Genomic DNA, 13065 nt, shown 5'->3' with positions numbered 1-13065 from the left:
CCGGGGACTTGGGATCCAGGCAGAGGCCCCGCGTGGAGGGCAGGTGAGGTGGCTGGGCAACGGACGAGGACAAGGTGGTAAGAAAAGAACATTTTATTTCCAGTCTAAGAATGTCTTACAAACAGTGTCCGGGTTTAGAAACGGCCGACAGCGAAGGGACAAAGCGAGGTGTTCACAGGGAGCTGCTGGACCGTGGTCAGGGCCGGCTCCAGGCTGTGCGAGAGGAAGCCACCCAGGGCGTGGACAATGGGCCAGACGCAGCCCCGCCTCCGACGCAGAGCTGCTGAGCACCAAGCGGGGCTGAGCCCTGGGCCTGGGGAAATACGGGCAGGGCCCGGAGCCTCCAGATGCCAAGGCAGCGTTTGGCCCCGCGAGGAGGTGCAGACGGGAGCCAGCGGGGCTCCCACCAGGGACCTGGGGCACGCGGCCCCCCCCGCGGGGTCAGCAGGCGAGGCTGCTCCGAGGACACTGCGGGCTGCCAGAGCCTTCCCACAAGGGCTTCATCGGGGAGCAGTGGGGCCCAGACCCCAGAGACCCCGCAAGTCACGCAGCCTCCTGAGCTTCAGTTTCTCCCATAGAAGCGGACGAGGGCCAGCGCGCACGGAGCCCGGGGAGCTGGGCTGGTGGAGCCCGGGTGTCCAGGGTCTCTGTGGTGGCTTGGTGCTTAGCAGGTGGTATGACTGCACCAGAGAGGTGACGGGGAGAACCGGCCACCCAGGAAGCTGGAGTGAGGCCCGAGGAGGACAAGGCCAGCAGCGGGGCCTCCAGCCCTTGGTGCCCCAGTGCGAGGCACCAGCCAGCAGAGATGCAGCACCCGCCTGATCCTCAGGGTTGGGGGACACAGAGTGAAGCAGCTGGGCCTTGGGGCTCTGGTGACCCCGACCTGCTGGACCCAGAGCCCCTGCGCCTCCCAGAACTCACCTCCCCGTCAGCCCCTTCCTCCACTGGCAGCCACAGGGCGCCCCCTCCAACTCCCCTCTCTGGGAGACCCCCCAGTCCCTCCCACAGAACACAGAGCAAGGAGGCCAGCGCCATCTCCTCTCCCGTCTGGGGGCACATTCAGCCCCTTTGCAGCCATGAGGCCAGATCTGTGGCCCTCAAGGAAGGGGGTTTACCTTGAGTCCTCCACAGACTGGACATGCCGAAAAGAAAGCCGGGGATGGCCCCGCGTGGGGGCTGCCTGCTTCCCAGGGCTCTCCGGGGGCCGGGCTGGGCAGTGTGGCCTCGCTGCCCTGGGGGGCCTCCATCACCAGGCCCCGCCGTCTCGTGCCCAGCCAGCCAGAGGGACACCCGGCGGACGTCTGGCCGCCTGAGTCCCCGGCCGCACTGTCGCCGGGGCTGCCCTGCGAGGCGGGGCTGTGGTCCCTGGGAACCAGGCGAAGGCTGCGTGGTGTGTCGTAGTGGGGCCTCAGGGAGGTGGGCACCTGGTACTCGACGGCCCCAGGCAGGCAGGCGCACAGGCTGGGCTCGGGCGCCCCGGCTGCTGGCAGGCTGAGCAGTGAGCCCAGTTCGTCCGTGGCCCGCCACACGTCCAGGCTGCTGCCCGCATAGGACGAGAGGCTGCCGGAGTAGGAGGAGTGGCTGCCAGTGGCGATGCCGCTGTCCGAGGAGCTCTGGCGGCCGACCTCCTGCAGCTGCCGTGGCCGCAGCGGCTTGGGAGGTGGCCTTGAGGCACCCAGCATGGCTTCCCCGGGGGCCTGGGCAGCTGCTGGTCTAGGCCCCTCCTGCGACGTGCTGGCCGACGACAAGGACTGCTCTGGCCATGCGGTGAGCCGGCTGCTGGCGCTGACGTCCAAGTGGCTGGCCTCCGAGGATGAGCTGGACAGGCTGCGGTCATCCCCTGAGACAGAGCAGGAAGCCAAGGCAGCTTGTGGGGGTGCAGGGGGCTGGGGAGGGCTCAGGGTGGGGCTGACGCCTGGTGGACCCCTACGGGCCAGCACTCTCTGGTCTCGCCCCACCCCTCCCAACCCCTGGGGGCTACAGCAGAAACCTGGCTTCACCAACGACAGCCCCTCTGCCCTTCGTCCACTCCTGTTTTTGTCTGTCCTTCTGCCACCTGCTCTACTAGGGCCTGGGCCCCTCCCTCTCAGCATCCCTGTCACTACCTTAGTCCCAGCCTTCTCCTCTCCCCCAGAGCTCCCCACCCTCCCTTCCTAAGAGACCTGGGCTCCATACCCAGCCATCCCCACTAACTTCCAGGGCCTCCTGGGGCAGCTGGCCCTCCGCACCGTCCCAGCCCCAAGGCTGGCCTGGACATCCCTTCCCGAGAACTTCCCAGGCCCTGCCAGCCTGGACGTGAGGTCCCAGCTGTGCCCACATACCTTGACTCACCACCTGCCCTCACCACGCTGGCATCCTTGCCTCACTCCCTGTCTCCCTCCCCACGGGGGATGAGAAGCACACCCAGGCTGCCTCCCGCCTGCCAGGCCGGGCCTCGCGCACATGTGGGAAAGCCGCTTTCATCTCTGCTGCCTCTCTAAGCTGCCTGCTCTGCCTTCCAGGGCTCCCAAGGGGAAAGCAGTTGTGAGTCACCCCCAGGAAGGCAAAAGCTCACTGCAAACCTGAGTCCCCTCCTCCTGGGGCAGGGCAGGAGGGGAGATGGCCACTGTCTGCTCGGTGCCCTCTGGGGAACAGGCAGTGATCCGAGAGCACTTGGCCCTGGGAACACAGGTCGCCCATGCAGCCACCCTTCTGGGAGCACAGCGGCCTCTCCTGCCCTGCCAGCCCCTTCCACCGCCTCCTCTCCCCACGATGGCAACAGAGCCAGAGCCACCGGCAGCTGAGGAGGCACCTCTGCTCCTGAGCAGCTAGCTCGCCTGCCTGAGAGCCTTTTGTCTGGGCACAGAAGGTAAAACCAACACGCAGGGCCTTGGTCTCCCCCGGCCACAAGCTGGTGGGCAGGAAAGGATTCAAAGGCTCTCAGGCCAGAACCACCCTTCCCATCAGCATCTCAGACCAGAGTGTAGTAAATGTGGAATTATAAGTGAAGGAAGGAATGAGCTGAGCAGGGGAAGAAGGAGGGAAGGAATGAATAGGTGGGAGACGGAAAGAAGGAATGAGCAGGAAGGAGAAAGAAAGAATGAATGAGCAAGAGGGAAATGAAGGAATGAATGAGCAGGGGGGAGAATGAAGGAATGAATGAGCAAGAGGGACATGAAGAAATGAATGAGTAGGCAGAGAATGAAGGAATGAATGAGCAGGAGGGAAATGAAGGAATGAAGAGCAGGGGGAGAAGGAAGGAATGAATGAGCAGGTGGAGAAGGAATTAATGAGCAGGGGGAGAAGGAATGAATGGATGAGCAGGCGGGGAAGGAATGAATGAATGAGCAGGAGGGAAATGAAGGAATGAATGAGCAGGAGGGAAATGAAGGAATGAATGAGCAGTGGGCGGGGGAAGGAAGGAATGAATGAGCAGGGGGAGAAGGAAGGAATGAATGAGCAGGGGGAGAAGGAAGGAAGGAATGAGCGGTGCGAGAAGGAAGGAAGGAATGAGCAGGGGGGGAAGGAAGGAAGGAATGAGCAGGGGGGGAAGGAAGGAAGGAATGAGCAGGCGGGGAAGGAAGGAAGAAAGGAGCAGGAGGAAGAAGGAAGGAAGGAGCAGGAGGAAGAAGGAAGGAAGGAGCAGGAGGAGAAGGAAGGAATGAATGGGGGGAAGGAAGGATGAATGGGGGGGAAGGAAGGATGAATGGGGGGGAAGGAAGGATGAATGGGGGGGAAGGAAGGATGAATGGGGGGGAAGGAAGGATGAATGGGGGGAAGGAAGGATGAATGTGGGGGAAGGAAGGATGACTGTGGGGGAAGGAAGGATGACTGTGGGGGAAGGAAGGATGACTGTGGGGGAAGGAAGGATGACTGTGGGGGAAGGAAGGATGACTGTGGGGGAAGGAAGGATGAATGTGGGGGAAGGAAGGATGACTGGGGGGGAAGGAAGGATGACTGGGGGGGAAGGAAGGATGAATGAGTGGGTGGGGGGGAAGGAAGGATGAATGAGTGGGTGGGGGGGAAGGAAGGATGAATGAGTGGGTGGGGGGGAAGGAAGGATGAATGAGTGGGTGGGGGGGAAGGAAGGATGAATGAGTGGGTGGGGGGGAAGGAAGGATGAATGAGTGGGTGGGGGGGAAGGAAGGAATGAATGAGCAGAGGGAGCCAGCAGCCCCCACACATGCATGGAAGCCTCCTGAGCTCTCCCACTGGAGACTTAGCTGAAGTCCCACAGCCCAGGCCAGCCCCTGGCCCCACCTCCACTGCCCGGCCGGCCTGCATGCGAGAGGAGGCTCAGCCGCTTCTCCAGCTGCAGGGTTTCCAAGGCTTCCTGGGCCACGCGCTCCTCCACAGTCGAGGGTCCCGGGGGACTTGGGTCTGCAGCAGAGAGAAGATTCAGTGGAGGAAGTGGCCCCCACCGCCCACCCTTGCCCGCAGGCACCAGGCCCAGCCTGACGCGGTGGTGGCCCCCTCCGTGGAGTGGCAATCCCCTGGGAGTCCCTGCTTCTCCCCATGCCTCAGCCCAGATGCTGGGCCTCAAATGCTGCACCCACACCACCCCTATCCAGGCCACCATCCGCCCTGCTGGGTCCCTGCACCCATGGATGGCCCTGCCACCTGTCCACTCACCAGGACCCCACGCCAGACCCCTCTTCCTCGCCACGGAGGTTTTCAATTTTTTGTTCCAAAAATGGCCAGCCCCTCCCCCATCCCCAGGGCCAGTCTCACTGCAAGAGGGGCTGCCTGCCCCTGATTCACAGTGCCCATTTCTCACAGGCTCCTCTCTGCCTGGGGAAATGCCCGCCCACCTTGTGGTGGTCCCATTCCCTGGGGCCTTGGATGGAGCCTCATACTGTGCCTGAGGCTCAGAGCACAGTGGTCTGCGGACCCTCGGCCCCACCCAGCCCCTCCCTCAGGGCTGCATCCAGGGAGCAGCAGCCCCACCCTCTCTGGTCATCGTCCCTGTGTCCTCTGGGTCCTCTGGGACTGAGTGGCAGGAAACCTCCCTTCTCACTGGCCCCTCGGCACCGCTGTCCCGAGCCTCAGCATCACCGCCCTGGTCCCCAAGCCCCCCGCCCGTGCTGGGATGTCCCGGGCACTAAGTGATGTGGGCACTAGGCTGAGTGGCTGCCGTGCTCCAAACAGCAGGGCTCAAGACCCCGCCCCTTCCACATCCATAGCACCCACGGCCACAGCCGCCCCAAAGAGGTTCCCTGGCAGGGAAGCCACAGCTACAAGCACAAGAGCAAACCGACCCCGTCCTGCTCCAGGTGGCCTCCTCTGGGCCTCCAGGACACACCTCCTGCCACCCACCTTGGGGGCACCTGCAGGACTGAGCCGAAACAGGCCCAAGGACCTGCTCTCCCCAAAATCCAGGAGCAGTGGCAGCATGGAAAGTTTACACCAAATCCTGCAGCACAGAGGACTGGAAGGTACAGTCCCCAGCCTGGGACACCTGGATCAGAGCCTCGGTGGACAGAACCGAGCCTGGCGGAGGTTGGAGCCGGACATCCTGACCCCGTAGTCAGGGTTCCGGAGAAACAAACAGAAAGCAATGGTGTCCCTGTCCGGGTTCACATCTAGGCTGAAGAGGCCCCATCCCTGATAAGACACTGTCCTCTGCTGACACCTTCAGGCGCCCAGCTGGGGCCCTTGAGCACAACAGGAGGCCCCATCAGGACCTCAGAACAGGGCTCTCCCCATGGGCAGGCGAGAGCTCACAGCACCCGGCCCAGGAACGCAAGAAGGACCTGGAGGAGCCTCCCCCAGCCTCCGGGTATGGCCGTCCCAAGGCACTGCCCGGGTCAGCCTGGGGCCCTGCCAGCCCATGACCCTGTGGCCCCATCTGTAGCATTGCCAGGGACAGGGATGGGGCCAGTACAAGCCTCTCTGCTGTCCCCTCCCTACCTGTGCCTGGGAGGGTGGAAGGCAATGGCAGCCAAGGCTGTGCCAGCTCAGGCCCCAGTCCCTCCCAACACAGGCTGCTGGTGGCCATGGAGCCCACAGGCCACTCGGCTTGGCAGCTCCTGGCGCTTTCACCGACACATTCTGCCGCGTGGGCAGGACAGCAGGCGCCAGTCTTGGCTCCTTGGTGTGCTGAGGGTCCAGGCTGAAGACAAGCACAGTGACAGGACAGCACCGCTGTCCCTCAGCCCTCGGGTGTTCCGACCAGGGCCCCCCACAAAGCCAGTGCCCTGCAGTTGGGATGAAGAGCGGCCCTCGGTGACACCAGGGTCAGGACACAGGACACAACCTCCCACCGTTTCCCATCCAGTAGCTGGTGGGCAAGACACAGATCGACTCCCAGCTCCACCATGCACCCCCTGAGCCTCTCAACCTCATCTGCAAAAGGGTGCAGCAACGGTGCACCCCCGTGGAGGCTGGGCCAAGAAGGTAACATGCACGCTGTGCTCGGAGCGTGGCGGACACCGGGCCTCTGAGCCCTTCCCTCCTGCTGCTGGCTGGTCTGGCTGCCTCTGGGCCTTGGTGTCCACGTGCAGAAGACCAAGGGGCTGGACCTCCTGCATCTCTCGGCCCCTCCGGTGGGTCACAGCAGACTCAGCACAGGAGGATGGCAAAAAGCCCAGAGCAGGCCGGGCGCGGTGGCTCAAGCCTGTAATCCCAGCACTTTGGGAGGCCGAGACGGGCGGATCATGAGGTCAGGAGATCGAGACCATCCTGGCTAATATGGTGAAACCCCGTCTCTACTAAAAATACAAAAAACTAGCCGGGCGAGGTGGCGGGCGCCTGTAGTCCCAGCTACTCGGGAGGCTGAGGCAGGAGAATGGCGTAAACCCGGGAGGCGGAGCTTGCAGTGAGCTGAGATCCGGCCACTGCACTCCAGCCTGGGTGACAAAGCGAGACTCCGTCTCAAACAAACAAACAAACAAAAAAAAAAAAAAAAAAAAAGCCCAGAGCATGAGGATGCTGCCCGCAGGGCTTTGTCGTGGGAGCCCTGTGATCACAGGGCGCCAGTGTTTTGCCAGCCTGGGCAGACGACCCCACCAGCCCAGACCTTCCCATGACTCCAGCCTGCAGGGGCTGGGCCCACGGCTCCTCCGGCGGGGTGCTGCCCAGCATAGTGTCCCAGCTCCACCAGCACCTCCAGGTGGCCTGAGGCCCCCACACACCTGCAGAGGCACAGCTGGGAGGCACAGCTGGGAGGCACAGCTGCAGGCCGAGGCCCTGACAGCAGAGCTTTCTGAGAGCTCCCAGCTGACTCTGACAAGGACATCCTGTGGAGTGGGGTCTGGGACTTCTGGTCAGCCCAACTCCCTCCAGCTGTCAGCAATGACCCTGCCTGGGGCTGGCCCGCTTGCTGCCGCGGTGGGGCCTATCCTGTCTAGTGGCTGTCCCAGGCCGACCCTCCCCAGCATCCTCTACCCAGTGCTGCTTCCCTGGCACGGCCTCTGTTCCCTGGGAACCGCCTGAGGGGAGCAGGAGAGAGCGGGGAGCAGGAGAGAGCGGGGAGCAGGAGAGAGCGGGGAGCAGGAGAGAGCGGGGAGCCCTCCTCAGCCTCCTGCCGCCTCTGCCTGTCCCTGTCCCCGCCCTGCACCCTGCACACCCTCGCCTTGCACAGTCGAACACGCCGACCATGTCATCCATGCCAACCACACCATCCATACCTGCTGGCAGCCATTAGGCAGGAAGACGCCTGCAGGGGTGCGGCCGCGCCATCCAGCATAGCAGGGCAGTGGGGAGGGCCCTGGCCACAGGTGCCACCTCCCTCCTCCCAGGGCCGCCCCCTATGTGACTGTGCTGGTGTGGGCAGCAGGCATTGGGGCTGTGGCCAGGGGAAGGGAGGCCCGGGTGCCCGCCCCATATGCCGCTCACCTCTGTCCTCCCAGTCACCCTTCCCCCGCCACACCCCGGCTGGGGTGCCAGTGCCAGGAGGCACCACATATGAGCTTGCTGCTCACCCACCACCAAGGCCTGGGCCTTGGCCTCACTTGGACATTGAGTCAAGCGCTGCCCGCGTGGAGCTAGAGGAGCGTTCGAGAGAACCCATGGAGGCACCCAGCCCAGCACCTGCCCCAACCTGGAGAGCCCCACTGTGCCCAGGCACCAGGGCCCCCGGTGGGTCCAGCAACATCCCTGGCCAAGGACTCCTGCAGAGAGTGCCACAGCCACAGCCAAGAAAATGCAGGTGAGACAAGACGAGACCCCCTCAGCCCAACGTGCCCTGAGACCCCACAGCCAGGTGACCTCCCGAGGTGGCCTTGGGCCTAAACACCGGGCTCAGGCAGAGCCAGTCCCGACCCCAGCTGCACTCAGATCAGCTGCTACTGGGCCGCCAAGCTCGGGCAAGGCATTCCCTGCTCCTGGGCGTGGAAGATGGTGGCGGTGAGTCAGAGGGTCTCTTACTGCACAGGGGCAGCTGTGGCTGACGGTCCCAGCCAGAAAGCTCTAGGCCCAAGCATCCCAACAGCTCAGACCCCCGAGAGAGCACCTGCAGGTGGGAGTCCAGCCCCGACTGCTCTGAAGCCCTCAGCAGGGCTTGCCGAAGCCCAGGCTGCAGTCTTGGCCTGGAAAGGCTCTGGTTCCTTAGCTGGGGGTGGGAAGGGTGGCCGCCTAACCAGGCAGACGAATCACCATGGCCCACCGCCCCAGGACATCGCACAGCCCGCCAAGCGTACCCTCCCTAGTCGGCCAGGCTCACACACCTGGGAGAACCGGCCGCAGCCCAAAGGGGCCCTTGGTGGGGGAGATGCCTCGGACGATGCAGTCGAACAGGAAGCTGATCTGCTCCCCCTCGGCCGAGGACAGGAAGAAGACACCAGCCCCTGCAGAGGAAGGACAGAGACCCGTGAAGCCGGGTGCCCAGAGCCCACACCCCATCCAGCCCCACGAATCCGGGTGCTCAGAGCTGACACCCTGCCTGGCCCCGCGAATCCGGGTCCCCAGAGCCTCTGCACTCCCCACGGATCCCACCGCGCCCTTCTAACTTGGCAGCATCTTGGAACAGCTTGGGCTGCTGGGCACCAGGGTGAGTGCTGCTCTGCCCATCCTAGGTCCCACAGCGGACAGGGCGTGGGGAGGAGGGAGGGGGTGCCCCGCCCACACACCTGCCTTCCGGGCCTGCTTTGGGGATGGGGGGTGTGGCTGCTCTGCCACCCGGCAGGTACTTGATCAGTCCCTCCTGTGCCCCAAGGGCCCAGCGACCCCGCCCCATCAGCCGTCTTGAGGGCAAATGAAGCAGCCAGATCCCAGAGACATCAAGTAGGGTCCCCTCAGGGCTCCATGGCCACAGGAGAAGGGAGCTGTGCCATCTGGAGCTGGGGTGACATCCTAGGACGGCTGCGGTGTGACCGCACTTCCTTCCCTGGGGCTGTCGTGAGGGCTGCGATCAGATGTTTGCAAAAGGCGTGGCACAACACCTGCCCACAGTCCGTCACTGCTGGCCAGCACCGTGTCCTCCCCACCTTAGGCGGCCTCCCCACCTTCTCAGTCATCTTTCATGGGGAAGCTGGAGCTCCCAGTGTGTGGGTGCCACCCTGAGGTCGTGTGCAGCATGCTGGGGCCAGCACCCACCCCTGCACCCCCACAGCAGCAGGAGGGCCCCTGGGGGCCACCTCAGCGTCGCTGGCAGAGCGACACAGGCCCCACCCATGGAGAAGCCCCAGCTGCGAGTCACGGGGGCGCTGCCCTCCCCGCCAGGGGTGAATGAAGCGCTGGTGGCTGCGTGAATGGACGACTGAGCTGGCTGCACCCGGCTGGCGTCACCTCACAGGAATCCCGCCCGCTCTGGGGCCTCTGCCCATTGCCCAAAGAAAGGCACGCAGGAGGGAAGGCGCCGGGGTGGGCAGGAGGGGTGGGGAAGGGAAATCTCAGCATTAGAACCCCCGCTGCCTGCCACCCAGTCACGCTCCGCCTTCACAGAATGCAGGCTGTAGATTCCAGGGACACGGAACTTGGGCCAGCCCCGACACGTGGCAATGCTGCCGGGCCCTTGGCGGCCACCCCGGGCACACGAGGGCGAGCAGTACCTGGTGCTGTGGATGCTTCCTTCCATGTAGTGTCCCCAGACCGGGTCATGGGAGAGCGCCATTCCTGCTTTAGCGACGAGGACACTGAGTCCCAGAGAGGGGATGCCACCTGTCCACCGTCACACAGCCACGAGGTGGACTCAAGTCCAAGTCCCCTGACAGCTGGGCACCTCCTGGCCCCATGGGGCTTCCAGTCCTGCTGTGGGTGAGGGGTGCTCCCGACCCGAAGCAGAGGTGGGGCATGGAGGGGAAGCCAATGCCCGCTGCGATGCCATCCAGGAGGGCGCCCCGAGAGGCTCAGGAGGGCGGTGATGGGGTGGGGCTCCCAAGCTGGGTAGGGTGGGCAGAAGAGAGCCTGCACCAAGCCCTGGGGGCAGGCGAGGAGAAGGCCGTCATGCTGTCTGCTGGCCAGCTCACTCACAGTGCCAGGCAGTCGCTCCCCGTCCCCGTGGTCTGGCCCTCCCCGTGAAGGGCTCAGCCGGCACCGGCCCCAGCTCTCACGAAAGGCCCGGCTCTCTAATCCTGAGCTTACAGACAGCTGGCAGCAGCCGCGGGACAGTGAGTCCCCCGACTATAAAAAACCGCATTACGGAAGGAGTGGAGCCGGCCCCACATTCCACGGGGCGTCTTGGAGCATCACTCACCCCGAAGACGCAGTTGGCTTGGCAAGGCCTGGAGCACAGCCCACCACCAGCCTCGGGCCCCCACGTGCCCACATGGCACCCTCGCCAGCCACCCCCATCCACGCCAGCATCAGTGGCCCTGACATCAGTGGCCCTGGAGGAAGACGCCCATCTCCAATGCTGGTCTGCCGAGTCGTCGGGCCATGGCCTCCCAGGACACTGCACGGCTGGGCTCTCGCTGATCCTCCCTGGGTTCATGCTCCACCCCTGCCCACAGGCTCCCTGCTCCTACCCAGCCCCCCACAGTCTTGGGAATGCTCAAAGCTACCTCTGCACACCTGGTGTGCCTACATCTCCACTCAGGAGGCTGCCGGCCCACACTTCACACCCCTACATCTCCACTCAGGAGGCTGCTATCCCCACCTTCCATACCCCTGGCCACCTAGAACACCCCTGACCTTTCCAAACTCAGGTTACATGACGACACCTTTCATGATGCTTTTCTTGGCCCCTGGCCCCCTTCAGTCCCCTGACTCCAACAGCCCCTCTGTGATGCTCTCACGGATGCCTCCTCTGGGGCAGAGCCCCGTCTGCTGCTGTCCCAGCCACCAGGCTGAGCACCTTGCTGGCAGGGAGCCTGAGCTGCCTGTGGTCTCAGTGTCCAGCCAAGCACCCATAACCAGGAGACCCCCCAGTGCTCAGCCTTGGGTGGAAGGAAATAGGTGAGAGGCTGCCGACCCCGCCCTGCCCTTCCCCAACACAGCGTGTGCATGTTCCCTGTTTGCCTGTTTGGGGAAAGGCGGGAAGAACAGGGCCTGCCCCATTTTGCTGTATCACACAGGTGTGGCCGCAGCAAAGCCAGCCACTCGCTTCCCCTACCCCTGCCCTCGGAGGCTGCCCCTTCTCAAGAGGCTGGTCCACCCCCTCCCTGGAATCAGGGCCAGCCAGTAATGGCTCTGGCATAAAGTGGCACGATGGATGCTCTCCCAGCCCTGCCCCAAGACCATCAGAGGCCTGGCAGCTTTTGCTTCTGCCCTCTTGGAACCTATTGAGAAGCCCAGGCTGTCCTATCAGAGGGTGAAGTTCCTGGAGGGAAACTGAGCAACCCAACCAACAGCCGACACAGCATTTTCCTGGGCCTTTGGGCCCCACCATAGCCAAATGCCACTGCCTGAGGGACCCCAGGCAGCACCCCATGGGTCAGAGATAAGCTGTCCCCACTGAGCCCCGTCCAGATCCCTGGCCCACAGAATCGCCAGCTAGGGAACAGCCGCCAGCTGCTAGGTGTGGGAGGGTTTGTCACACCGCAGGAAACAGCGTGGGAGACACAGAGAAGCAGGACAGAGTCAGCAGGATGCAAGCAGAAGGCCACGGCCTGCGGGGCTCAGGGCAGCTCCCACTCTGGACAGAGACTGGGGTTGCCGAGCTGCAGGCAAACCTCACCCACGTTACAGTCGCACCTGCTTCCTAAGAAACATGTCTCCAGTGAAAAAGCTGCCGCACTAACTCCAGGACTCACTGGCTTGAGAAAGAAAATGCTGTTTCACACAGACATTCAGTGAGTAAATTAGATCTAAGACGGTTTCTATTTGAATAATCTTGAGTGCCCTCGTGGTTTCCACGCAGACATTCAATGAGCCAATTAGATCTAAGACGGTTTCCATTTGAGTAATCTTGGCTGCCCTCGTGGTTTCCACACAGACGCTCAATGAGCCAATCAGATCTAAGACGGTTTCCGTTTGAATAGTCTTGACTGCCCTCGTGGTTTCCACGCAGACATTCAATGAGCCAATTAGATCTAAGACGGTTTCCATTTGAGTAATCTTGGCTGCCCTCGTGGTTTCCACACAGACGCTCAATGAGCCAATCAGATCTAAGACGGTTTCCGTTTGAATAGTCTTGACTGCCCTCGTGGTTTCCACGCAGACATTCAATGAGCCAATTAGATCTAAGACGGTTTCCATTTGAGTAATCTTGGCTGCCCTCGTGGTTTCCACACAGACGCTCAATGAGCCAATCAGATCTAAGACGGTTTCCGTTTGAATAGTCTTGACTGCCCTCGTGGTTTCCACACAGACGCTCAATTAGCCAATTAGATCTAAGACGGTTTCCGTTTGAATAGTCTTGACTGCCCTCACGGTTTCCACGCAGACACTCAATGAGCCATTTAGGTCTAAGACGGTTTCCGTTGGAATAATCTTGAGTGCCCTCGTGGCTGCCCCTTGATGTCAGAATCTTCAGTGCTCAGAATCCCAGCTCCTCAGATAACAAAGAGCAGGGTGACCAGGGTGCCCTGGACGGCTCATGCCAGGCAGGCGTAGGCAGGACTGAGAAGTCTTGATAACATGACCTCAGCACCCCCCACCCCCAAGGTGGCAGCTTCTTGTGCACGTGGGAGTGGCCCCACCTGGTGAGTCTCAGATGGAGGAAGGCCTGGAGGCTGGCAGTGGGTGTCAGCTCCCACCCCTCCTCTG

The 13065-nt window shown here is 62.8% G+C and overlaps 1 protein-coding gene across 38 annotated transcripts in view; it reads right to left on the bottom strand.

Annotated features, from left to right (window-relative positions):
• Positions 1 to 13065, bottom strand: part of DOK7 (docking protein 7) — a 38433-nt gene that overhangs the window by 7299 nt on the left and 18069 nt on the right. For 8 of the 38 annotated variants that reach the window (XM_045392056.3, XM_045392058.3, XM_015450057.4 and 5 more), the window contains 3 exons: positions 8646 to 8765; positions 4240 to 4359; positions 1116 to 1840 (listed from right to left, as the gene is read on the bottom strand). In XM_045392056.3, the coding sequence (XP_045247991.2) occupies positions 1116 to 1840; positions 4240 to 4359; positions 8646 to 8765 (965 nt within the window). Of the gene's footprint in view, positions 1 to 78; positions 1841 to 4239; positions 4360 to 5889; positions 6092 to 8645; positions 8766 to 9047; positions 9865 to 9968; positions 10805 to 13065 lie in introns of those variants that run through there. The other 30 variants (XR_012434590.1, XR_012434591.1, XM_065544707.2 and 27 more) reach the window with 18 other exon arrangements.

Source organism: Macaca fascicularis, chromosome 5 (assembly GCF_037993035.2).
Source record: "Macaca fascicularis isolate 582-1 chromosome 5, T2T-MFA8v1.1".
NCBI classification, from domain to species: domain Eukaryota; kingdom Metazoa; phylum Chordata; class Mammalia; order Primates; family Cercopithecidae; genus Macaca; species Macaca fascicularis.
The sequence above is the reverse complement of the archived record's forward strand: the minus strand, read 5'-3'. Positions and strand labels throughout refer to the sequence as shown.